The sequence below is a fragment of the Erithacus rubecula genome, assembly GCF_903797595.1.
Source record: "Erithacus rubecula genome assembly, chromosome: 5".
NCBI classification, from domain to species: domain Eukaryota; kingdom Metazoa; phylum Chordata; class Aves; order Passeriformes; family Muscicapidae; genus Erithacus; species Erithacus rubecula.
In genome coordinates, this window is record NC_136687.1 from 68,141,520 (window position 1) to 68,167,246 (window position 25,727).

The following is a 25,727-nucleotide window of genomic DNA, read 5'->3' on the forward strand; positions in this document are numbered from 1 at the left end:
GTGTACAGCTCCCAAAGCCAGTGCTGTGGACTGAGCTCTGCACTTTGGGACAGAACTATGAGGTGTGAGCCCTTCCTGCAGCTGTTTACCGGAACAGGTTTTTGGAGTGCTCCTTGTATTGATTTTTACCCTTGGATGAGCTGAAGTAAGAATGGAAATGGTCAAGAACAGAAAAAGCAGCAAGACTCTGTTAATAAAGAAGAAAAAAAAGCTGAGTTCATCAGCAAATTCAGCTAGAGGTTCTCCCCCAGAAATCCCTGTCTGTGTAACCCACAGGATGTGGCACAAGTTCTGTGGCTGAGCCATTGACAGCTATTGCTTTGCTGCACAAGATGCAGGAATGTTACTCCAAGGGAAAAGCCAATGAACTGGAATTTATTTTTAGGTTTGGTATGTACATCAAAGACCATCATGCAGCTTGATAAATTGTGTCAGGTAAAAATGCACAGCTTGGCAATCAGTTTATCTGGTGAAAACTGATAGAGTAGTTAAGAGTTTCCATTAAAAAAATACCTTAGCGAGTGCTAAAGTCAGTATTATTTCAGAGCATCAAGTATGACTGTACACATAACACTGGAAACAGAGTTTTGTACTTGCGAGTTCCTTGTCAGGCTTCAGTAGTAGCAATTAGTGCACTTGCTTGGCGGTCAAGTTAAAAAAAATCATTATAAAATCAGTGTTTACACTGAAAGGCTTAAAGCTCTGGGAGCTCAGTCATTAATGCAGGGTCAGTTTTGCCAATACTTGTTTCCAGAGTTGAAAAAAAAAAACCAACAAGAAAGCACCAGAAGCACCCTCTAACCTAAACAGACCGCATCTCTGTCCAGTACATGAGGAGACTTTGTATCCTGCCCTCTCCATGCCCAAGGAGTTCAGGTGCTTATCTGTAAGTGTCCATGTCTACTCCACATCCCCTTGGCACACCCTGGCCAGAGAAGAAGTCCTGCTCCTCTGCCTTGGCCCAGGGAGAGGCAGCTTTGTGCAACTACCAGAGCCTGCCTGCCCGAGGAAGTGACTCTCACAAGGACACAGTCACTTGGCATCAGTCCCAGCAGCATCACTGCCTCGAACCCCCAAGTCCAGAGGATTTCAATGCTCTGTGGAAGACTGGCAGCCCAGGAGCTCGTGCTGGGCTGCAGCTATGCAATCACCAGTGTATTTCATGGCTCCCTGGTGCTCATTTAGCAGGAGATGGTCCACAGCGCATCCTGAAACTCCAGCCAGCCTTTGCACTGTGGCAGGGTTGTGGCAGCAACACCTTTTGGACAGCGCTGCCAGCCAGGACAGGACAGTGCAGTACCATGCTGCACACAGGGAAAGGCCAAAGGTCAGGAGCTGGCATTCCCAGCAGGGTCACTGACTGCAAAACAGCAACAACCATGGACATGCAGGCTTAGTGCTACTTCTGGAATATTTTGGAATACTGATTCCAGATAATTGGCTAGAGAAATTCCTTCAAGCAATGACATGACCCCTCCTTGGGGAAGGCTACTTTTAAGATCTGCAGTGGAGATCTAGGTGTACTGGATGTTATGTGTTATTATTTTCCAGGGGAATTGCAAAGAGCTCATCCAGAGCAGGACACAAACCCACTGAACTCCAGTTCATATGTTCCTGTGCCAACGCTGAAGCATAAGCACATCTTCCACACAAAGGCTGAAGGATGCATAGCCCACAGGGCTGTGCTTTGGATCCAGGAATGGCTCCCAGAGTTCCTACCATTTTCCAGGCACGCTGTCAGAAGTGTTCTCCTAACTGTGCACACCACCTGAGAACCTGGTGTCCAGGCCTGAGTAGCCTTGGCTGAGCCATTGATGTTTGCCAGGCACCAGAACAGCCTGCTGGGATCAGCATGCCAAGTCAGCTCAGCCTCCTGCTCCAGGAAGAGCTGCTGCTTGGTACTTGACTGCAGAGCAGGAACTGGCTGAGAAGGAAATGCTCTTCAGGTCCCAGGCAGTGCTGCTGTTTTATCAAAGCTCGCAGTAACACTTTGTCCCAGCAAGGCGTAACAGTCCAGGAGTCCGGAAAGGAACTGCCTCAGTACTTGACAGCACAGCTCATCACATGAACTCCAGACCCTCAGAGTCACAAATCCTCTTGTGCTTGCTCTGAAATAGAGAAGGGAAACAAGGTAAATCACTGTGCACACGTAACTGGCAACTCATTAGATTTCCACAACATCCGCATCAATGCTAAGCAGACTGAAAACCTGAGAAAAGCCAGAGGAAAAGGCTACTTAGGGACAAGTACTAAAAATGGTTTGAGTGCGACACTGGGCTGGAAGGGATGTGGGAGGGCTAAGTCCAGCCTGCTCTGCAACTGCTCAAGGGCCCAGCAGCTCCCCCGAGCCTTGTGCAGTGCAGCAGCAGAGTGAGCAGAGTGGCTGCCATTGGCAGCAGTCAGGAGCCGCTGCGGGGCAGAGGTGCAGGCCGGGCTCCTGAAGCCTGTGGTCAGAGAATCGCGCTCCCCGAGGTGGCAGCGGCCGTACCTTGGCTCACAGGTCCGCGCTGTACTCGGGGCAGGGCTTGCTGTGTCGGTACTGCATGATGTACACCGTCGACTGGTGCCACCAGTACAGCATCACCACTGCCAGGATGTGCCACACCTGGTGGCTCGAGCCCAGGTAGTTCAGCTGGCCTGTGGGGGACAACAGGGGCACGGAGTTCAGCTGTTACATTTTGCCACAGCGTGCGCAGTGCAAGCAGCAGCCAGTCTCCTGCAGAGCTCTGTCATACCCTGCCCTCGAGGGCTGGCAGGGAAAGTTCTTTAACGAACTTGATGGAAGTTTTCTGCCTCTTCCCACTCTTTTACTCTGTATGGGAACATGGTCGGCCTGTTCTCTCCCAGAAGTTCAGGACCCAGAGCAAGGACTGTGACACTGTAGGAAGCTTAACTGCAGAAAAAAAACAGCCAGAAGAGAATTTCCTACCTGGGAAGTATCTTTCTGGAACTTTGGAAATATAGAAGAGAAAAGCTACAGCAGCGATGAAGTACATGACAAATACGCGGGGGGCAAACTCCTGCAAAAGAAAAGGAAGCTCTCCTATTCTGTTAGAAGGCAAAACCAGAAGAAAATGTCCCTAAAGCTAAAAAAGGGAAAAAGGCATGGCAACACCGAATCTTCCTTCCCTGCCCGTGCTAGCTATGCACAAATCCAACAGGCACACACACGCCAAACTTTGGGAAAGCCTGAGTGAGAAGAAACCGTTTTTATTCCATTATTTTACTGCTTCCAAACGCAAGCTACTCAGTTGGGCGGACAGCAGACGTAGCATCTGTCTGTGCAAGGCCACCTGGCACTCCCCTGAGCCTGCCCACACCAGCCAGGGGGAGGGACACCGAACGGCACATCCCCCTCGTGCTGGGACCACCAGAACCCATAAGACTGCTCACACTGGGTGGTCAAAAACCAGCGACTCAGGCACCAGGTGCATTTTGTTACCAGAATGTTTTGTTACCAAAAGTGGGCCACTTTTCTGAAGTATGGAAACAAAATGTGAACCACAGCCACCATGCTGCTATCCCAGAGGCAGCCAAATGGTGAACTGTGGGGGCACAACTGCTATTGATGAATTTTAGAGGGCCAGTGTGAAATGCCCTGTACAAAGGCCACATCTGTTTCCCAGTGGTGCTCTGCCACATTCCACAGTGGCTCTGGACCAGGCTGAACCCTCAGCCTAGGGAACAGCCATCCATCCAGACCAGCCCAGGCAGGTGCAGTTTGTGCTCACTATGAAAAAGAGGCACTTCCTTCAGCACCATCAGGTGTTCCTGGGTAAGTGCAGTGATTTCAGGTGGTTCATACTGGGGCACAATGGACTGTCTTTAGCTGTATTGTGCTGCTGCTTTCACAGTGTAATTCCAAGTGGTGAAACAAACAGGAAAATAGTAACATGGAAGAGCTGTTACAGGAGGATTGTGTAGGAGACAGAGAGCTGAGCAGGTAAATGGATTTATGCTGCCATGCTAGGGAACAGAATAGGAGACAGATAATCATTCCAGTGTCTCCTGGCTGCCCTCTGGAGCAGTGGAGGTGGCCAGCCCTGAGCACTCATGCAGCCTGACAGGCTCCTTCCTGCTCCACAGCCACCTCAGCTCCTGCCCCCGGCCCTGGCGAGGGTGTGGCTGCTGGGTGCCAGGCACAGACACTCCTGGATCCTGCTTGCCTTCTTACTGTGAAGCTTTAGGGCAGCACCGCACAGTGAAGCTTCTCAAGCTGTCTACCCTCTCTCAACACATTTCTTAATGTTCCCATTTGGATCATATCGACCAAAAGAATGCTCTCCTCAGAGGAATTTTAACTCCTCCTGCTAACCCATTGTTTCCCACAGAGTAAGAGAACTCAAGGAAGATGGCAAGTGAAAGCAAAAGGGAATCTTATTTCCTTTTTGTTTGTTTTTTTTTTACCTGGACAATGGGTGCACCAACGCCGCCATTGAGCCAAACCCAGTGGATGGTGGGGATGATTCCGTAGCCGGACACGGAGCAGAAGATGACGGAGCGCAGCCTGTGCCACTGCTGGGTGAGGTAACTGGGGTGAATCTGGGCAAAAAACACTGCCAGGATCATGGCCAGCACAGTGATCAAATACACCTGGCGCCAGTACTGAGGGCAGAAAGAAACAAAGGCAAGTTTGTGGGTTTCTTATCACGTGCACAAGTCAGCTCTGGGCAGAGTTTCAGTGACTGAGCACAGCGATGCCTCAGCCTGTCCCTGCTGTGGTCACCACTGGTGGGTCTGAGTGCAGGGCCCTGTGTTTGTCTGCTGGCACTGAAGGGAAGGGACTGTTGCTCAGGGACCCCTGGCACCACATCCTTTATTCCAAGCACTTCCTGCGCCAAATGTTTTCAGTGGATCTGTGCTTCACCAGCCCAGTTCAGCTCATGGCCAACCATGTCCCCAGCAGGCCTTGACAAGGAATTAATTTACTCATTCTCTGTTAGATGGAGAGAATCAAGGTTGGTTCTGCCTCATAGCAGCTACCTCATGGGCAATGCTGTTTGAATAAAGTACCTGTGATGAGACACATCCCATGATCAGCCTCAGGCACTGGATACAGGTTGGACCTGTAAAGTTTCTCTGCCTTGAGAGAAATGTAAATATTCTCTTGAGGCTTGTAAAATTAACAGTTGGAAAGGAAAACCTGCATTTACCTGTCCCTTCAGCCAGCACAGTTCTGCTGAGGTCAGGGGCAAGTGTTCCAGTTTTCATCCCTGTCTCCCCACTCTTGTTCTCTTTGGACACCTGCACTGAGCCCCCCTTCCTGCAGACAGAAACTGCAGTGAGCCCACAGGAAGTAAGCCCTGCAGGCACACACGCTCCTGACTCACGTTGCTGCAGTAGAAGGCATAGAACACGCCTGACACGTAGCAGCCCAGAATCCCGATGGAAATGCCCGCGTAATCCAGGGCCATCCAGCGCCGGCTCGTCTTCTCGGAGCGGTGGCAGCAGAACAGGTGATATCCGACTGAGCAAAGCATGCAGACCTACGCCGAGGGCCAGAGGAGAAGGGCTAATTCCTTGAAAGGAGCAGGGAGCACAGCAAGCCTCAGCTCTGCAGCTGGAGCAGGCGCCCAGCCCGTGCCGTGTTGTGCAGTGCACCTGTGATCCCTGCCAGCCGTAAAGCCAGCCTGGCAGGGGGAGAGGAGCAGGACACTGCACACCATCACAACCAGGCACAAGCAAGGAGAGGGGGCTCATGGGGCCAAGTGAGCTGACAGCGCTCCAGGGGGACACGTCTGCACCAGGACAGGAGGAGGAGGATGAATGCTGCTGGGCCAAACTGCCCCAGGCAGAGCCCAAAGCCCAAATCTGCCCTCAGTGCCCAGCACCCACGGTGTGCCTTTACTGAGGGAGCACACAGAAATTTAACGCTTCCGCACAGGCTGCTTATTTGCTCCTCGACTGCCTTAAGATCTTTCCCTGAGAAGTCTGGTTCTCTGTAACCTGCAGGAGCAGGGAGGAGCACTAGAACAGTGCTTTCCTAGCCAGCAAGGGACTTTTTCCCACTTGTGGCTGTACAAGGCATCCTGTACCCTGCAGAGAACACAAATGGTGCCTTGCACTCTGCGCTCTTGCAAGAACACTGCTTCACAGGAGCTGCGGTGGCCCACTGGAGACACGCCTGGAATCTGCTGTGGAAACAGATTTATCTGACAAGTAAGAAGTCAGGCCACCAGCCCTTCTGCCCTTGTGGCCCACCAGGCCACGGCTGATCTCCGTGCTCCGGTGCTTGGCCATTTCCAGCTGCACCCGGAGCCGCGTCAGAACCCCTCAAAGTGCGGAAGCTGCGAGACACAGCCCGGACAAGCGCACGTGTTTACCGCGGCCTCTCTCCCGTGCCAGCTGTGTTGCTGTCCCCAGTTAGTGCCGGTAAGCGCAGCGGGCTTTCCCCGGGAGCGGCGGCGCTCCCGCCGCGCTGCCCGCAGCGCCCAGCCCGCACCGCGGCACGGGCTCGCCGCCCCCGAGCCGGCGCCCACCTGGAAGCAGAAGAGGCACACGGAGCAGATGACGAAGTCCTCGCGGGAGGCGCCGGCCGCCGGCAGCACGGCCGTCAGGTCGTAGATGCCCAGCGTGAAGAAGAGCAGGAAGCCGAGCAGGTGGCTCCAGATGTTGACGGTCTCGTTGGAGAGGATGAAGAGGCTGAGGGAGAGGAGACACGAGGCGGGGCGGGCGGTGAGCGGCGGCGGCGGGGGGTGGGCCCGGGGCCGCGGGGCGCGCTCACCTCTTGATGCACAGGCGGGAGGGCAGGTAGGCGCGGTATCCATCGGTGATGTAGGGGTTGTCCTTCAGGAACACCGGGATCTGCTCGTACGTGTAGAGCCGGATGCCGCGGGGCACCAGCACCGGCCAGTACTGGTAGCTGCCCAGCTCGATGTAGTGCGCGCTGCGCAGCAGCTTCTGGTGCATCCTGCCCGCCGCCGCATCGGACCGCCCCGAGCCGCCCTCACGGGCCGGGGGCCGGGATCGGGACCGGGACCGGGATCGAGACCGGGATCGCGAGCGGCGCGGGGAGTGGCGCCGGGAGCGGCCGTGGTGACGTCAGCGCGCGGCGCCCACCGATAGCGTCACCGCGCGGCTCCGCCTCGTCCTGTGGCGGGAATGACCGCCAGGGGGCGCTGTAGGGACGCCTCAGAGCCCTCAGAGCCGCCGGCTCCCGTCAGAGTTCCCGGAACCCTCGGGGCGGCGCCGGCTCCTCACATCTCCAGGACACCTCAGAGCCCCAGAGCCGCCGGAACGCCCCGGGACCCCTCAGACCTCTGGGACCGGCCGGGACCCCTCAGAGCCGTGAGACTCGCGGGGTGCCTCAGAGCTCTCAAATCCCCGGGACACCCCTCAGACTCCCGGGATCCCTCAGAGCCCTCATAGCTCTGGGACCCCTCAGACCTGACGAAGCCCGCCAGGGCATCTCATACTCCAGTGGCCCCTCAGAGCTCTCAGACCCTCGGGACCATCTGCGACACCCTGAGGCGCCTCAGTCTGGGACCCCTCAGACTTCCAGGGTCCCCTGAGGTACCTTGGACTCCTCAGAGCCCTGGTGTGCCTCGCACTCCTCCGACCTTCTGGGGCTCTCGAGGGCTTCTCAGAACCTCTGAACCCATGGGGACTCCCTGGGGCCCCCCTGGACCCTTCAGCCCTCAGAAACAACAGAGACATGCCTTTGGGCCAGTCAGGCGCTCCTCTCAGGTAGGTTTGAGGCTGCACACCTTAGTGAAAGAGGCTGGGAGCACTGTCAGATCAAACTACACTGAGGGCTCACATTCCCTGTGGGAATTGCAATTGCACTGTGCAAGAGTAGTCTCCAGTTAACTGAGATCATGATTGCTGGCATTTTGGGGGCTTGTTTCCCTCTGTACTCCGTGAAGTACCAAAAATGTCTTAGTAGTAGAAAAACTCTTCCAAAAGTTTGCATTGCCTCAGTAAGAAAAGTTGTATGTTGTTTACCAGCTGCTTTTAATGCTTATTTTTGCTAATTAAAAAACCCCAAAAAAAACCAGAAAGAAAAAAAAAAACAAATACCAAAACAAAACAAAAAAACAAAAAAACCAAACCAACCAAACAACAACAACAAAAAAACCCCAAAAAACAAAAAACAAACAAAAAACCCAAACAAACCGACCAACCAAACAACAAAACCCCCAAAAATAAGCAGTGGGGGGAAAGCAGTAATTCCCTAGGTATAATAAGACTTTTGGTTTCAAAGGTTCAGCCTAGAGTGTCGCAGCGTAACCTTGGTTCACTTGACCCTCCATGCCAGTCCTGTGCCAGGAAGGCCCCTGCAAAGGTCTTGGGTTTCATTAAACCAGAGGGTGTGAGGAGTGCGTGGGGTTTTCTCATGACACAGATGGGTAATGTGAAGTAAAACATGGGGAAATGGGAGTTCAAAATCCACACTGACGGTCAAGTCCAGGTGTTCCACAGAACCAGCTGTGCTGTGTCACATCCAGATCTGTGTTCTGTCATTTGATTCCCCAAATTAAGTTGGATTTGGTCAGCAGCAGCAGCTCTTGAATATTTGTGCCAATCAATCATTCACTGGGATTTCTTTCTGTTAGTGTCCCCGGGGCGCTGTTGCTCCTGCCCCTGCAGACCTGCGGGTAGCTCCTCCCCCCTCCTGCTCTGTGTGCAGGGTACCCTTTTCCCCTCATGTAACTCCAGGAGTTTCTCAGAGGATTCCTGTTCACCACAATAATTGAGCAGGCTTAGCTTGAGGATACCTGCTTGTGTTTCAGCTTCCCAGGATGTGTTTGGAGCCTGACCCAGAATGGTTCGTCTCTGTTTTACTTAGTTTCTGTTTTCTGTTTCATTCTGCTGCTCTGGTTCAGGATTTCCCATTCACCCACGCTTTCTACTAATGAAGTTAGTAAGAATAATTTAGGAAAGAAGCACAGAGAGAATACACTGCAGGAAGATCCTCAGCCGCGGCTGCTGTGGCAGGAGAAGAGAACCTTGGATCCATGTGAGCTGGGGAAAAACTGTGTGCACTCCTGTCTATCCCGCTGACAGATACAGGGATTTCTTGTTTGCTCCAGCACCAAACCAGTTCTGTCAAGCCAAAGGGTGATCAGAAAGCTCACACCGAGTTTAAAACCTTAATTAATCTTAATTTCCATTGTCTCATTAGCTTGCTGAGAACATTATACCTGCAAAATGCATTTTGGTTCTAAGCCCGGTGCAATTTAAATGAACTCCCAAGTTCTTCAAGGGGTTCAGTCACAAGAAATTGGCGCTGACAGCACTTTTTTTTTTTTTTTTTTCTAAAGAAGGTTTAATTGGCTATTAAGTTAGAGCTTTGAAGCTTTGATAGGGTGAGTGTCACAGGTTAAATTAATAGGGAAAACTGAGAAACAATTAGGGCAGCTTTAAATGAATTACTTACTCTATTTATTTTGAGTTTATTGAACAACTGTTTTGTATGTGTAAGGGATTGAAATTAACCATCTGTGTGAGGTAGATTTGACCGAAATTGACCTTTCTGGGTAAGTAAATAGCTTGCCCTAATTCCTACACTGGATCTCGAATTTTACTGGCAGATGAGATGAATTGGGAGAGCAGCTGAATGCGCTTGAGAGGATCCGTACTTTTCTGTTGTGGCTGGAGTCAGCTGTGCAGCTAGAGGTAGGGAAGGCTTTCAGAGAAGTGGCGGGGGAGGTCACCCAGGAGCCGAACTGTCTCTGCCGGCTGAGCAGCTCGTTGGGAGCAGGTGGCTCAGGGGGCAGCTGCGGGTTGTGCCCAGGCTGGAGGAATGGAGCCGTGACCTGGCCCTGCGCCCGGCCAGGCGCTCGGGGCTCTGCGGCTCCGGACGGGTGACCCGGCACTCCGAGACTGCAAGAGCCGATGGCTCGGCAGGAAGCTCCCGGGCTCTGGGGGCTCGGCCGGGAGCTGACAAACGCCCGGAGAATCCTCTGTCCCGGGACCTTCCCGAGGCACCAGCTCAGGCTGCTACGGTGTCTGCACCATATTTAAATTATTTAGGGAAGAAGAGGTGTGGGGCTCTGCCACTGGAAACCTGAGCCGAGCTGGTAAGGAAACCTGGTCGGACTGTGTGAGATTCCAGGATCTGTTGTGCCCTGTTCCATCGATGCTCTGGTTTTCCAGGGAGCACCCGGGGGAAGAACAATGATCCCAACCAAATATCTCAAATGTCGATGGCAGAATGTGAGCAAAGCCCCAAGTGCTTCAATTTGAAAGCTGAACGGATGGGAATAATCTCGGTGCTGATTCTTGAGGCACTGGAACTGTTCTTTCCGCCTCTTCTTTCCCCATCTGCAGCCGGCCGTGCTGCTGAGCGGGGGGGAGGTGGCTGACGGGAGGCACGCGTGGGTCCGGGCATCCTCCCCGCTCATGCCCAGCTCTCCCTGCAGGTGTCAGCCTTGCTCCACGTACCTGGGCCTGCCTCCCGCCAGCTGCCTCCTCATCCTCATTCCGTAGAGTTCGGGGCTCACCCCGCCGGGGTGCTCCTGCTGTTCCTAAAGTTGCCGTGGCTCCCACTTTGGTCCTTTTATGAAGTGCCTGGCAAAATGCCTCCTCCTGAGTTTTGTTCGGCTTTCCACGTTCCAAGTAAGGAAATGGGAGGTGCTCTGGGACTCCTTTCCCCACTGCTGGAGTCCATTGCTCTGGGAGAATTCAGCTTGCTCTGAGTTTTCCAGAAAGGACAGGTTAGTGCCCAGGAATTAAACCTTTTATCAGGCTGCCTTAGTTAGGAAAATACCCCTAAGAGTGTTGGTGGAAGGCGCTGCATGTCTTCCTTTGCATTGTGCCTACAGCAGTGTTGGTGGATAGCTCAGGCTTTCTTTGCTTGTGATAAACACAATTGTGTTTTCCCTGGGGACAGGAAGCAGAGGGGTTATATTGGCATGTGTGTGCAGCAATTTTCAAAACTTGTGGATGAAGTACAGGCATTGTTTTGTGGCCACAGAGACCATGTAGCTGTTGGTGTGCATGGAGTGTCCCTGTGCACCAGGCCATGCGTGGCATTGGGAGGGGAGATATGAAACCCCCTGGTCATATACAACACAGGAATCCTGTCTCCAGTTCTTGGAAGGAGACACAGCAGCTGTGCAATGGATTCCTGCATCTTGGTACACAGTGGAGTCACATGTAAGGAACTAAGACTTGTAGCCTGGCAGGAGTCAAAGAGGCTTTGAAAGGGAAAGAGAGAGTGCGTGTGTGTGTGTGTGTGTGTGTGAGTGCAAGAACAGAAATCCCAGGACAGCCCTGATCCACCAATTGCCCTCATGAGACAACACCAGGAATGCAAGCATCTTGTGTTTGATAATTACTTTCATTCCAAGAAGGCTTGATTTCAAGGTCCTCTTCCCTGAAGGTCTTCTCTCCTTCTAGTGTCCCCACTAGGAATTTTGTGGCCAAGTTCTCTGTGGTTTCCTGCAGCTCCTCGGTTCAGCAGTGAGTGCAGACAGACCTGCTGGCATCTGCATGGGAGCTCGGTTCTTTTTCCTCTCCCCATGGAGAGATGCCATGTGATGTATGCACTGAAGTGACTTGGTTTGGTAGAGCTCTTCCTAATTTTTTATTTTTAAAAAATTTTTAAGAGGTGTTTTTGTTTTTTGAATCAATCCCTTTGGCTTTCAGCTCCGGCTTCTGAATCTCAGCATCTGTCAGTGGTGTGATAAATTCTCTTTGGTGATAAGAGAGCAGCTGCCAATAGCAAGAGCAGGGATGGCATTTGGGTTTTTTCTGCTGTGTGAGCCCTTGCAGTCAGCAGAACCGCCCTGCGCACACAATGGAGAAGGCACCTCTCCTGCCCAGCCCACTGTTCTGCTGCCAATTTAGCAACATCTTTTCCCTCCGTCAAGCAGATGCACACGAACAATTGTGCAGCACAATAGAGTCCTGAACTGAAAGATCTGGAAGTAATTGACAAATGGCTTTTTTCTGGATGTGTTCTGAAGGTGCAAGTGGTATGGGGACAATAAAGGATTTTTTTTGAGAACTTAAGGGATTTTTAGGGAAAGAGAAGCTACTTCGAAAAGATATTTAATCATGTGGGTGTTATTTCTTAGCACAACAGTCTGCTTCCAGTGAAATTGGTAGAGGAAAAGCAAATGATAGAGGAAAAAAAGTCCTTTCTGTGGACTCCTGAATTTTAGGCTCATTGGAATTGGGGTTCTTGTTTTTCATATTTAAAGGGGTCTTTAACTGAAGTCTGCCTATAAAATTTTATCGCAGCTGGAATTAGTGCCACAACAGAAGGCATTTTGAGACCAATTATTGTGACTACAGATGTTTTGCTTCTCTACTTGGGGTAAATTCATTTGATGTTATTTATAATGAGGGTGAAACTCCAGGAATTGTGGACAACTTTGTTCCATAAGGTAATTTTGGAGAAGTACGTGGGTTTGGGACTATGCCAAAGAAAGAGCCAGACCGTGTCTGTAGAAGTCTGAGGCTCCTCTCACCTGACTGGAGTTAGACAGCAAATTTTCCAAAGGAGATTGTGTTTCTAAGGCACTCAAAAGTGAGCCCAGCCATTCTGTAAAGTCATCCTGTGGATTTTGCTGTAAAGCCCCACTGGTGCTGATGGATATCTCCAAGTATTTGAATGTTGTTATATGTAGGATCACAGATACACACGTTCTCATTTGGTTCTCATGAGGATTTCTATGCTGAACTCAATTGGGCCTTTCCCAAAGCTCCTTCCAAACTTTTAGTGGGCATTTTAATCTGATCTACGAAGCTCTACTTTAATCCCCCACAAGGCCTGGGTACTGCCATTTGGGATGATCTTATGCACTTCCTTTTCGCTTGCTTTTTCACCAAGATGAACACATGCAAATCATGTTTGTTTTCCTATCTGTGTTGCTAAATTCCACAATCTCTGCTAAGTAACAGTGATATAGTTTGAGATTTAGTGATATCAAAATGAAGGTTGCCTCGCCTCCAAAAATGCTCCAGCAAGATCCAGGAAAAGAGGAGGAAATTATTGTCTAGTTTGGCTCACTGCATGTGGATATTGTCACCTGCCTGCCGGAATTGGGATTTTTCCCTTGCTACTTAGTTTGTCTTTGGATAGGTTTTCCTCAGTTATTTTGATTACTCAGATTGGAATTCCATGATCATCTGAAGTTACCCAGGTAATTTCCCCTCTCTTATCCTCATTCTCTGTCCAGCCTCATTAAATCTTGGAGACTTTTAAGTGCTGAGGAGGAGGCTGTGTATTAGGAAGTGCTGGAAAGTTGATGAAGAGCCAAGTACACTACAACAAGTCCTGCAATTGCTTTTAATCTCTTACTTTGGAGTGTCTTGGGTTTGTCCACTTTTCATGCTATTAGATGCCCCAGTCCCATCTCCATGTGGACCTGGGAGACCTGGCATGCTCCTTTTCAGTTATTACATGGACTAAAAATTTTCTGCATAGAAGAGAGGGAGGGGAATTTGCGACCTGCTTTCCTACCTGATTTTTGCCTTTTTTCATCAAATTATTTGACCATTTCCTGTATTACTTCCACATATTAAGTGAATATGTTGATTTTGTTAAAGTTGTCAAACATGAAGCAAGGTCCACAGAAAATTGTTTCCTACTCTGAGGAGCGTCTATTGGAATATTCTTCTGTTCTGCAGTTGCACCCTCCTTACTATTTCCTTTCACAAATCATGCAGTGTGTATTGTATCTCATCAGTCATATAAAACTCACCAGCATGCCCCATAAGTGGCTGCAGAGCACTGGAATTTTACCATTCTCAAGAAGTCTGTTCTACTTCTGCTCCTGCTTTCTATGTGACCTCAGAATGACAGTAACCCAGTCATCCCAGTGTCTGGGAAAAACGAGGCAGTGATTGAACTCCCTGTCTGTGCTGTGCACATTGAGCCATGAGGAGTTCAAATTCTGCAACCCCTGCCCAAAGCCCATCTTGATTCTGTTTCCTGTTTTCCTGCAGTCTGCTAAGCTGATGGATGCCTTGTGACGGTGTTGTGCCGTCGGAGTGACTGCTGCAATGAAAGCTCTGTGCTCCACAGAAGACACAGTGCTGGAGCTGCTGTTGTGTCAGCCTGTGCTGTGTCACTGGGAAGTGATCTTACCAGCACGTGAAGTGCGCTCTTCCCTCGCTGAGGGCCGATTGCTGCCGACATGCTGAATGGCAGGAGTGACTCCTGAAAGCTGCAGATGATCCCTGCAGCTGGGGAGGGGTGTGGTGTGGGAGGCAGAGAGCAGCGTGGGAATGTGGAGCTGTTTGCAGCTCCCTCGCCTGTCCTAGGGCCATGTGTCATGGAGAGCCATTGGGCTGGGCTGCTCTGGGTACTCCTGGCAAGCTGGAACTTTTGTCAGGAGCCTCGCAAAGGAGTTGAATGGCTGCAGATGCTTCCCCCTGACTGGAGCTGGGAGTTTGAAGGGCAGCTGAATTTGCTAATGTTGGTGCTTTGATGCAGAGTGTGAGAAATGGTGATGAGGCATGAGGCAGAACAGCTTGCTCGATTGCTGCTGGAGTGACTCCGCAGTGCTGACAGTAGTTAAAAACATGGCTTTGGTGCATAGGCTTAGTTAATATATAGAACTTGGAAGGCTGCTCAGAACAGCTATGGGCTCTCTCTGTCTCTTTTTAATAGAGTCGCTTCCCTGCCCAGAACTGCACTTTAATTTTCAGTCTCTTTAGGGTCATTAGGGAAGACTGACATTTTGGGAACATTTGTACAGTACAAGTATGAATAACAGTATCCATGCTTTTTCCTGCAAAGGGATATGCAATGCAGTCAGGGTTATTTTCCTGGTTGTTAGCAGTGTTGGCATTTCTGTTGCAAGTATAAAACATGGTGTTCTTTTTGCTGGAGAGTTGGTCCAAAGCAAAGACTCAGCTGGGACTTGAAGCAGGACATACTGGACAGGCTGTGTTTTCTTGGGACCACAGGACACGATTGGGTTAACTTCCCAGAAGAACCTCTCCTGCAGTAGCAGTGTGACTTGAACTGCACACTGAGGAGGAAGAGCAGCTAACTCTGCCACCTGAGAGGAGTCTGGCTGGGCCTGACCACTCTGATCACGGCTGACACCTCACATCCAAGGTGTCATCCTGCTCAAGTTCAGGCAGCCCGGTCTGCCCTCATCCTCACCTCCTTGGCTATCCAGAAGCTGTGTCAGAGGTTTGGGAAGAGACCTCTTAGTTCCTGCCTGGCCTTGTTGCTGCTGCTGCTGCAGGAAGCAAGATGCCAACGGAAGCATGTCTGGCAGGGAGCTGAGAAGGGCTGTGGTTCTGAAGATCACAACCAGCCAGAGGGAGAGGGAGCTGCAGGATGGGCAGGAACAATCCAGGAGAACGGATCACCTTGACTGCACATCCATCTCTCTGTATCCAAGTCTTTTCAACTTTGTCAGAGCTTTCCAGACCATTTTCTCAATTTACAATTGATGTGCCAGTTGTTTCAAAGGTGGGGTCACTCGTGTTGGCCAGCAGTCCCTCTGTGGGTGATCCTGCTGACGTCAGTGGGAATACTCGCTGTGGAGGGAGATTCACCCAGGACAAGGGGATCCTTCCTGTGCAGTGCCAGCAGCTCTCCTCACAGAGTGCAGGGTGGGGAATGGTCAAAGAGACAGCAATCTTGGGTTTTTTGTTTAGCCTCCAAGTATTCATCTTTGTGTTCTCCAGGTTAAGACATGCATCAGCTCATGGAGGTGGATGCCAAATGCCTCTGGAGTTGCTGAAGGAACATTTATCAACATTTCTCTCTTCACCACATTTCATTTAAAAAAAAACCCATACCAAAAAGCTACAAAAAACCCAACTGAAAACCTGCAGCCTCATTATTATTTCAGTGTAACTTGTGCCATGAGGAGATCAAGCAAGCATGTCAGTGTGTGACTGTCAGCGTGAAGAGACCAACTGTGGCTCTGTGTGTGAGTGAGTTCTGGGCATGCTACATCAGGGGCACTGGTGAGTTTCTTTCAGGCTGCTTTTTGGGGGTTTTTTGTTTGCAGGGGTTTTTGATTGTTAGTTTACTTGGGGGTTTTTTTGATGGACTGGTAAGTTATTAGGATGTGGACTTGTCAAATAGGCTTGCCAGGTTTTCAGCAGTCATCCCAAGTGGACTGCCTAAAAAAGGGCTGGCACTGCTTCACATGGAATGACCGATGATATGTCATATATTTTTAATGGGCAAAATGTTTTAATAAACCTCCTCCCTCCTAAAATACTGGATTTTAAAATAGGTTTTAGCCTTGAGCCATGTAGCTACCCAGCTGTGAATTTTATAAGGCAACAATCTCCACACCATTAGATGTTATGACTGATATGCCAGCAATGGCAATAGCAAGTATTTCCACACATTAAAAAAGTTTCCAGTAGCAGTTAAAGGAAGTATGACTCTATGTGGAAGATTTTCTAGGCTGAAAATGAAAGCAATTTGATGAAATTATGAAGTCAGGCATGTACTGTCTTCTAGTGAGTGGCAAGTTCTGTGTATTGAAGCCATGCCGATTGCTGTGCCTGACAGCTTTAATCACATCCCCTGACACTTTTGAACATAAATGTTGTTTTTCTTTTCACGTGATTTCTACATCCTTAGCTACTCAAATTTCAGCTGAAGGTTTGCACAATGGGGGCAGATGAGACCCCAGCATGATCTACCACTGTTGTCTTGGTTTGTAGGAAAAGCCTGCTTGGGTTGATTGGGGTTTTTTTCTGGGTTGCAGCAGGTATCTTGTTTTATTTATAAGAGTTTGGGAGTGAGTCTCATGTTGAAAAGTGATCCAGTGATCCCTCTTTGAGTAACCCAAGGGCCCTCCTGTAGAGTGACTTTTGTGCAGTGATCAGAGCTATAGTGAACAGTCCAGTGGCTCAGCTGTGTCCTGTCAGGTTTTTTCTTCTTGTGTCGCTAAAAGGTATTCACATTTCTAGCAGTGTAGGAAGGAACTTTTCATTGCTGCTCATGCAGTGATTTGTTTTACCAGCAAATAGCGATTCCATATCATTAGACTTTTCAGGTTTGGTATGTCTCTGGTTTTGGTGGCTGAACCAGAAGACCCTTGAAGAGAAGTCAAGAAATCCCTTTTTAGCACTTAGAGGGATTGTGGCCTTCCTTCCTCAGAGGAATGAGTTGCTGATATTTCACAGTTTTGGCATTATCTATTGGGAGTGACCAGGCAGAAGAGAACCCAGAGGTCCTGGATGCTGGCTGCTGTAAGGGTAAACGACAAGCAGCCTCTGTCCCACTGGGCTTTTTGGTCCACAAGATCCATCATAGCAAAAGAATACCTCAGACAAAGTCACTGTACCAGGTCCTCACCTCGTGGTCTTGTGGTGCTCTTAGTGAAGAAATGAAAATAACTTTGCCTGATGCTCCGGTATAGGGTAAGGCTTTGGAAAGGCACATCCAGATGTGCCTTTTGCTGTCCATTTCTATTTCAGGTGGTCTGGTTTTCATACTTCAGAGCAACTGACAGCAGATCCCCAGCTCTGAAGTTCCTGGGGTGCCTAAAACTCTCCCAGGGATTTGTGCAGCCTTATCACCTGCACTCCTGAGCAGGCTTAGGGCTCTGCAGGACAGGATTTGGCCGTGAACAGGATAAAGCCTTCCTGCAGGTTATCTCTTGTGATGGGATCTTTTTTCCTGACACTAGCCACGTGTCACTCACTCCCACAGCACTCCTCTCCCTGTGATGTCTGTGATGTCTGTAAGGAGCAGTTAGTTAAATGGCAAATAAATCTGATTCCTCTTGGATGAAAAATCAAGTCAGGTAAGTTGCTGCTTGTTTTGCTTTGACTGCTGTGTCTATTAGGCAGTGATTTCTGGCACTTTCTCCTTGCTACTGTCACCCATCATAAACTGCATTCCCCGGGGCTTGACAAGCTTGTGTGGCTCTGGAGAGCAGCGTGGCCTCCCTGCTGCAGGAGGCTATTCCTGCCCTTGTTGCTGCCCCAGAGGCCTGGGCCGGGACACAGCTGCAGGGGTGGATGTTCTGCTCTGCCGTTGCAGGGGAGCCACAGCAGGTGGTGGGGAGCAGAGGCTGGGGCTCTGCCTCTGCCCCATCAGTGCCCAGCCCAGCCTGGGGCGGAGGTGCAGCAGGGGGAGGCAGCACGGGGGCCTCACTCCGTGTTTCTGTGTGTGCCAGGTGTCCCTGTGGGCTGAGAAGAGCCCTTTGGTCATGAGGACAGAGGCAGGGGCACGCCGTGAGCGTGGCAAGTGTCATCGAGGACACTCCTCGTCCCCAGGTGGCTGAGAAGGGACAGGTAATGAACTGGCTTCCTTCCAGGGGAAGAGGAGCTGTGGCAGCCCCTCTGTTCCGGGTGCCAGCACACGCACCCCCGTGTCCAGGTGCCCCCGGCAGCACCCCGAGAACGGCACGGCGCTGCACAGCCTGCACGGGGATCTGCCTAAGTCTTGAAAGACTTTGTGGGTTATGACATTCCCCTAAATGTGCTGAGCTTTCTTTAACCTTTCATAAAACATTGTGATCTTTATGGACTGTATCATATTGTGCAGTAATGTGCTTTATTGTCCACAGAATAAGCTTTTCTTAAAGATAATTGGAAAGCTGGAAATGGCTGCTATCGGCTGATTTTTTTTTAACACATTATTTCTGAAATGGGCCTGGTGTAATAATGACCCTATCTGTTCAAGATTTAAGATTTGTCTTGGCAGAGAAAATTGATCCATTTCACCTTTGTCTAATAGAAATTTTTATCTGGGATTATCTGTTTATGTAAATGAATGTTCCTCTGAAAAGAGAACTTGAGGGGGCTGTAAATCTCAGTGACACTTTAGTTTCATGGGGGGAAAATTGGAAAGGATTCTAGTATTTATCTGACTGAAATTGGTTATAAAAACAGAATTATCTTCGTGTACCTGCTGCATCTGATGTTTCATGGAATTTCATTACCTTTTTGAATAATGTAGCATCACACTGTATACGGGATTCACTGTGATTAGCCCCGAAATTGTGGGGGGGGGGGGTATTTGCCAGCACTGTAATTATCAGGAAAAGGCAGCGTTTGGGGCAGTGGGATTCTGATTCCTACCCTAATGGGTACCAATTAGCACAGTCACATTATTCAGAGGCTCTGAGGAAAGCAGGGGATATATACCACATGACTGTTTTTCCTTACAAGTTATGTGGGGCTTTTTAAAACTGAGGACTGAACCTAATTACAGAGGAAAATGTCTTCGGGTAATCAGCTTTTGTTTACAGTTTGCAGAACAGGACTGTGAATGTAGCATTTAAACTAATATTTTAAACATCATCTTTAAAAGCAGTTTTGCCGTTAAAGAGACAGCCTAGGAATTTTTTGCCAAGTTTCCTCTTGAGCTCTAGATGGCACATCCTGGCTGGGCTAGATCATGGCTGGGATTGCCATACCAAACACAATGTTTGGCTTGTGCCTGCTAACCACTTCAATGTTTGTCTTAGTTTGCTGCTGGAAGTTCTGCCTCTTCTCTGGCACTCTGTGGCACTGACCAGGAATGGGGTGTGGGGTGATGGACCTATTGCTGTAATTAAAGAGCTGCTTTGCAAGAAGATGCAACTGTTAGGATTATTTTAAAATTAACCAAGATGAAAACCCCATGTGTTTTCACATGAAGCAAGGCTACTTTGTACATGTCTGATCCCTGCCCTCTGTGGCAAACTAAAAAGGATTTCATAGGTATAACATGCTGGGATCCTTTCTCCATGCTTAGATGGAGCATACACACAGAGAAGAATACACATTGGGCATACACATGCATTTAACAGGTGGAACTTTTGCTTGCTATTGCTTAGTATGAAATTCCTGCTCATCTGGAACAGAGGAAAAGTGGTTTGCATCTAGAAGCCATCAAATAATGCACTTCAAGGTATGAAACAATGCCCCATATTTGTACATCTAATTAAGGGGCCTAATTTTCAAGCATCTTTAAAAGATTCTGATGGCTCAGAGCTTTCCAAAATCACGTCCCTGGCCTAGCTGCCCAAATGGGGGATAGGAGCCTGGTTTGGGAGGTGGATCATCCCAGTCTTCCTGGGCTGATTGCAATGGGAATTGCACCTAAGGCTCTAATGAGGAGAGGTTTTCCCCTCCACTGTTAAAAATCATGGCTCCAACAGATGCTGTGCAGAGATGCACCAAGAATTCTTCAGCCTAACATAACAGTGAGCACTAAAATATTTTTAAAAAGCTTTTGAAAACAGAAAATCAGCACTTAATCATGGCTTTCACTCTGTTATAGTTCCAGATATTAATGTTGCTGAATTTATTTCCGTAAAACTTCAGACAGCAATGTTCTCTGCCCAAGTTCTTTACTTTTGTGACTTTCTGCTCCACATTTCAGGCAGTCATTTCAGTTGGAAATATACATTATGACCAGCTCATTAAATCCAAAATAAATGAAGTGGAAAATTACAGAACTCCATGGATTACAGTGCACCCAACTCAAAATAGAAGTGTGTGATTAAAAACAAAATGGTCTGCATTTTAAAAATGGATTAACAGTTTTGGGCCCAGCTGGCAAAATATCACATGAAATGTGTTTTCAGGCTAGGAGTAATGTAAAATAAATGTCACTAATGGTGCTCAAGGTGGGCCAGGACTTTGCAATATACATGCTTACAAAAAAAAAAAAAAAAAAAAAAAAAAAAGGAAAAAAGAAAGAAATAGATGTATTTACAGTGTAAAGGACTGTAATAAATGTAGGGAGGAGGACAAGGCCTTGCTTTGCCTCAGCTGAAGTGCAAAAGCACTTGTAATTATTGCAGAACTGGAGCATGGTTAGGCTCTGCGCCCTTGCTTGTTTGCTTTGAAGGCAACAGTGATGATAACCATGAAAAATAACCACGAGAAATAACCACAGTTACTCTCCTAGGCAAAAGAATAACAACGAATACATTCCTAGACAAAAGCCCTGGGGCTGAGGAGTTTGGTTGGCAGCACCAAGAGCCCAGCATTAGGGAGCATTGTACATGTAAATTACCTCCTCTTTGCACACAGGTGCTGTGAAAGAGGCGAGTGTGTGTACAAACAGTTGTGTCTTTACTCTCTGCTGTTTAACTCATTTTCCCTGCCCTGGGTCCTGTTTCACTAGAGGTTAGGAGAGATGGGACTAAATGAGTGGTGAAGCAGGTCTTTATTATCTAAGGTAGCTGTTTAGCTGTTTTCTACTTCTAGTGAAATAGAAGATGAAGAGTTAGGAATGAGGCAATGTGGGAAAAAGACAGGTAGGTATTTTGCAACAGGAATAAAAGTGGATTGTGTTGTGTCATTTTACCAGATTTTCCAGGCTTTAGAACTATTCCCAGGTTGGAGTAAGTCTTATTGCTCCTCATAAGGTGCAGAAGAAGAGAATATTTTGCAAAGTGTGGCATAAAGTATTTTAAACACTAAAGGAAGAATCAAGTTTGCATAGTTAGCAACTCAGCAGGATTTTTTCCTGGTTTGTCCTACAACAGCATTTAACTGCTGCTCTTGGGCCATGCTTTGTGCACGAGCCAGACCTGGAGAAAGGGGCTTTTGGCTGCACAGTGGACAGTTTGCAGGTTCCAAACTGGGGTTTCCTTACTTGTGATGAATTTAATGTCTGATTAGCTTGTGTGGCAGAGCAGAGCAATCCTGCATCCCTGCCTCTGTTCTGCAGCCTCCAAGAGCTGTTCTACACAATGGAGAAGGGAGGAAGGGGGGAAAAAAAAGGGCCATCTGTAGCTGCAGATGGGGATTTGTGGACGGGGTACAAGTTGCAGTCACTGAGTAAGCAGAGATGCCCAAAATATGTCACCTAAATTGACCAATCAGGCTGGGAAGGGGAGCATTAGCCTGTTTGGATGCGTGGTCGGGCAGACCCACCCCAGCAACTGTGCAGCGCAGGCAGGCAGGCAGGCACTCCATCAGCTCCTGCTGCGCTGCACAGCCGGAGACACGGGCTGCTTCTACCTGGCAGCCTGGCTCACACCTCCTCCCACTGGCACGTGGCACTGGGCTTCTTCAGAACGCCTTACAACAAATGGCTAGGGTGTTTAAAGGGAAGATGTGAGATCTTTTCTACTGTCTGTGAGCTCTGAGATGCACTTTGGTGACCTGGGATGCTGCTGTTGGTGAAAGGATCGTCTTTTGTTTGACCAGGCAACAACGAGACCTGCTCCAATTGCTCAGATTTCTGTTCCAGGAGATGACGAATCCCCTACAATGCTGCATTTATTGGAGAGGTTAATTCTAAGGAGAAAAGCTCCTCTGTTCCTGTTCTTGGAGAAAGATTTTCTTAGGGTAGAAGCCGTATGCATTCCTGTACACCACATCTGCTCAATATTATTGCAAGCTGGTGAACCTTTTCTTTGCATTCCCTTCCAAAAGAGCTCATCAAATCCATCCTGCTGTCCATAGAAGTTTTATTAAATTTCTATTGAGTGTTCCAGGTTGCTGTTGTCCTGCTCCAGGGGAGGGTTGTGCTGCAGAGCTGGAAGGTGGTGGTTTGGGAGAGCTTTGTCCCATAGCAGGCTGGCCAGTGCTGAAGGGACAGGTGGGTTCCCTGCACGCTGATGGAGTGCTCTGGATAGGCAGGTAGAAATTAGGTAAAAGTAAGACTTAACTCTGGCAGCATGAGGAAAACCTCAGTGAGGGTGATGAGCCCATGGAGTGGTCTCTGAGGTGGAAATTTTGCAACTAGGATAGTTCAAAGCCACGGAACTTCTCATGAGGATCAGACATTCATCCCTTAGCACATCTTTCATGCTGCTATGCTTGCATTAGCTTGCATTGCATACGCTCATGTCAAAAAGCCAAGCTACATTCCATCAGAGGATGTTCTGAGGAAGCCATCGAGTCCTGTCCAGACTTGGAGGACAGGAGGTGGGACAAAGCTTGTAGCTGTGAAGAGCACTGTGTAGGGTTGTTGGTTGGTCACTGCATCCAAGTATGTGTCAGCTGGTCGTCTCTATCCAAGGCCGATGGCAGCCCTGTCAGTTCTGCAGTGAGGGTTCTGCATCTGCTGGAGTAGCTGCAGACCTCCAGCAGCACAGCTGAGCTCACAGGTGCTCCAGGCAGGCCATAAAACACAGTAACTTGTACCACCGGCCCAGTGCACTGCTTGTTGCTCCTCCCAGGAGGATTTTAGGGTGTCAGGGAATGCTACCCTTTCTAGTGAGCCCCTGAGATCACTGTAAGGATTGGTGTGGAGCAGAGAGGCGGAGAGCAGCGCAGCTGCTTTGGCTGCCTTTCCTTGGAAGCAGTGGCAGACTGGTGCCAGTTGCAGCTGTAAAGCAGGAGCAAGGGGAGGTTCAGCCACATGCTTGTGGTCCCTCAGAGCAGCTTTCCTTCAGCTGGGGGCTGAGATTCAAACTGCCATGGCTGCTGCTGAAGGTGCCTGTGGGGTTTCAGACCTCAGCCTCAGGCAGGCTGCACTTAGGCACACTGCATTTGTTTGCCAGGTATCAGGAGCCAGGTTTGATTTCAGAGAGGGCAGTTGTGACCGTGGGGGTTCAGCCTCGCAAGCGTTTTCGTGTCTGTATTTCACAACACTTGTTCTTTGATATGGACCCGGTGCTTAGTGAGCTGTAAAGTGTGATGAGCCTGCTTAGGCAGGACTGCAGAGCAACAAGCCTCTTTGTAATGCCTTTCAGGATGGCTCCATTATTCATGGGGTCACTGAAAATACTCTCTTTTACTTAGGGGGCGAGTACAGTCTGCTCCACAGATCATCCAGTTAAAAGCCATAGGCACGGGGTAGCATTTTCTTTAAGGTATGGTATCTTTCTCTGTTAGCTTTAAAATTAACACCCACCCACTCTTCCCTGTTTGGGGAGCTGGCACAGGAGATTGGTGTGGTTTCCCGGAGGCTCCCGTGTTTGACAGCAGAAATGTCTGTGTGTCTGTGGTTAGAACCAAAACTGTGTGACCTGGAGTCACTAAAACTTTATACCTCAGTCATGTAAGAGCAGTGGAAAGAGAAACTCGGGTACCAGTGTGCTTGGCAAAATAGGTCACAGTGGCAGTACCTTCGGCCACGCTGGTGTTGCTGCTGAGCACTGAGAATAAAGACCTCAGCTGAAATGCATGTCAGGGTTGTCAGGCAGCTCTCGTCTTTCCTCTCCTGCAGGCTTTTCTGTTTTCACAGGATGTGTGATTCCTGAGAGCTGGCACACAGCTGCCACCAGGCTGTCTGCCTGCCCCAGCTCTGTTTGCCCCCGCTGTCTGCTCTTCACACGCTGACTGGAAGTGGAGGTTCTTCCTCCCAGCCCTGCTCTGGCTCTGGCTCCCTGCAGTCCCGACGTCTCTTGGCCTCTCTGCAACCTTTGGCTGTGGGCCCTGTTCTACATCCACCCAAAGGCTGCATCAGCTTCTGGCTGTTGCTGTCCCCTCCCATTCTTTCCTTCTCTTGTTCTCCTTGCTCCAAGTTCCCCGACTCTGTGCTTTCCCCACACCTCCTCCAAATTCCCCCTCCACCTTTTCCCCCCTCCCCTTCCTCACCCAACAAAGTCTTAGGTTCTTCCCGCTTGTAATTTGTCGCTAATCAGCTGTCAGTGTCGGAGCAATGATGAGAGGTTCATCTCTTGCTGAGGGTAATGGCCTTAAAAGTCACCGAGTCAATGTCAATGGGATCGCTCCAATTCAATCAGAGCCCTGGATGAGGAATGGCCCCCGCTGACATTAGCACTCATTTTGAGCCCAAGCATCTGGGCCCTAGTAAATAACCATCAGTGGGTGGGTCCGGGGGACAGGTCATTAGCCCCACGAAAAATAAATATCGTTTCCCTTGATGGCTGCGAGTAATTTAGCTCAGACGAGGAAATTTCACCCTAGATTAAGTATGATGAGCCAATATCAGTCAGAGGAGGCCAAACAGTGAGAGCTTGATGAGATAGAGGGAAATTTATATGCAGCTGACTGAATGCAAGATGAGTTTAAAGAAATGATGTTCTCTTGCGCTCCTTGTCCACGTGCAATGCCAGGCGGCGTGTTCCCGGGCTGCCGCCCCTGCCCACGCGTGGGCGCGTGTCTGTGGGCCGCAGGGCCGTGCCCGCCGTGCCCGCCGGCAGCGGCCGCGGCTCCCGAGGCTCCGGTGCCCGCGGGGGGCTCCGTGCTGCCGGAGCTCCTCCAGGCCGCTGCCTGCCCCTTCCCTCCTGCCTCCCTCTGCCATTGCCCCGTGTGCTTTTTGTGTTCGTCGCTTATTTAACTCATCAATCCTGCGCGCGATATGCGCGGCAGCTATTAATTCCACCCCTCCAGCCCCTCTTCATTGGGAGCACGCACTGGGAGTTGTGTTTTATGTCTGCTGGAAACGGGGAGCAGACAGCGTCTCTCCCTCATTGGCCCGGCTCTGTGTCCTGGAGCTGTGGCTGGAGGCTGGCCGGGGTCTGTCCCGCAGCTGTGGCTCAGAATACAGATCAGGCGTGCTGCAGTCACCGAGCAGCTCCTCCTCTCTGCCAGGCCTGTCGGTCCGGGGGGGACTGGGACGCGAGGACAGGATGACCCCCAGGAGCTGGAATGCCAGAGGACAGCCAAAGCAGGACGAGAGCAGACAGCAACAGCAGAAGGCACATGGAGAAGCAGGTTATTTTGTAGAGGCATGAAGGAGGGAATTAGCAATGGAAGAAAGCAAGAGGCCTTCTGCAGCTAGTGCAGGATGTGGCTGTCTCTTGAAGGCCAGTTTCTTTGTGTTAGAGCTGATTAATTGTGCTAAGAACAGAATTCATACTAATTATGTGATATGGTTCGGTATCTTTTCTCTTGATCTTCACCTACTTGGTGCATTTCCTTGCGCCTGAGTAGTTGTCTGACTTCACTTATGTTTTCTGTTGACCTGGTGAAATCTGTCA

At 49.6% G+C, this 25,727-nt stretch overlaps 1 protein-coding gene across 1 annotated transcript; it reads right to left on the reverse strand.

The window, feature by feature from the left end:
• Positions 1 to 347: 347 nt before the first annotated feature.
• Positions 348 to 7,058, reverse strand: PAQR3 (progestin and adipoQ receptor family member 3). The gene is made up of 7 exons (XM_079305512.1): positions 6,725 to 7,058; positions 6,480 to 6,642; positions 5,331 to 5,486; positions 4,408 to 4,605; positions 2,930 to 3,020; positions 2,489 to 2,637; positions 348 to 2,106 (listed from the first exon to the last, which is right to left on the reverse strand). The coding sequence occupies exons 1-6, from the start codon at positions 6,907 to 6,909 to the stop codon at positions 2,495 to 2,497; spliced, it is 936 nt and encodes a 311-aa protein (XP_079161638.1). The 5' UTR covers positions 6,910 to 7,058; the 3' UTR covers positions 348 to 2,106; positions 2,489 to 2,494.
• Positions 7,059 to 25,727: the final 18,669 nt, after the last annotated feature.

Coding starts and splice junctions, on each gene's coding strand:
- PAQR3 (XM_079305512.1), bottom strand. CDS start 6,909: ATGCACCAGAAGCTGCTGCGCAGCGCGCACTACATCGAGCTGGGCAGC. Junction 5,487..6,479: donor TGTGCCTCTTCTGCTTCCAG/GTGGGCGCCGGC, acceptor CCCTCGGCGTAG/GTCTGCATGCTTTGCTCAGT. Junction 2,638..2,929: donor TCCAGAAAGATACTTCCCAG/GTAGGAAATTCT, acceptor TGTCCCCCACAG/GCCAGCTGAACTACCTGGGC.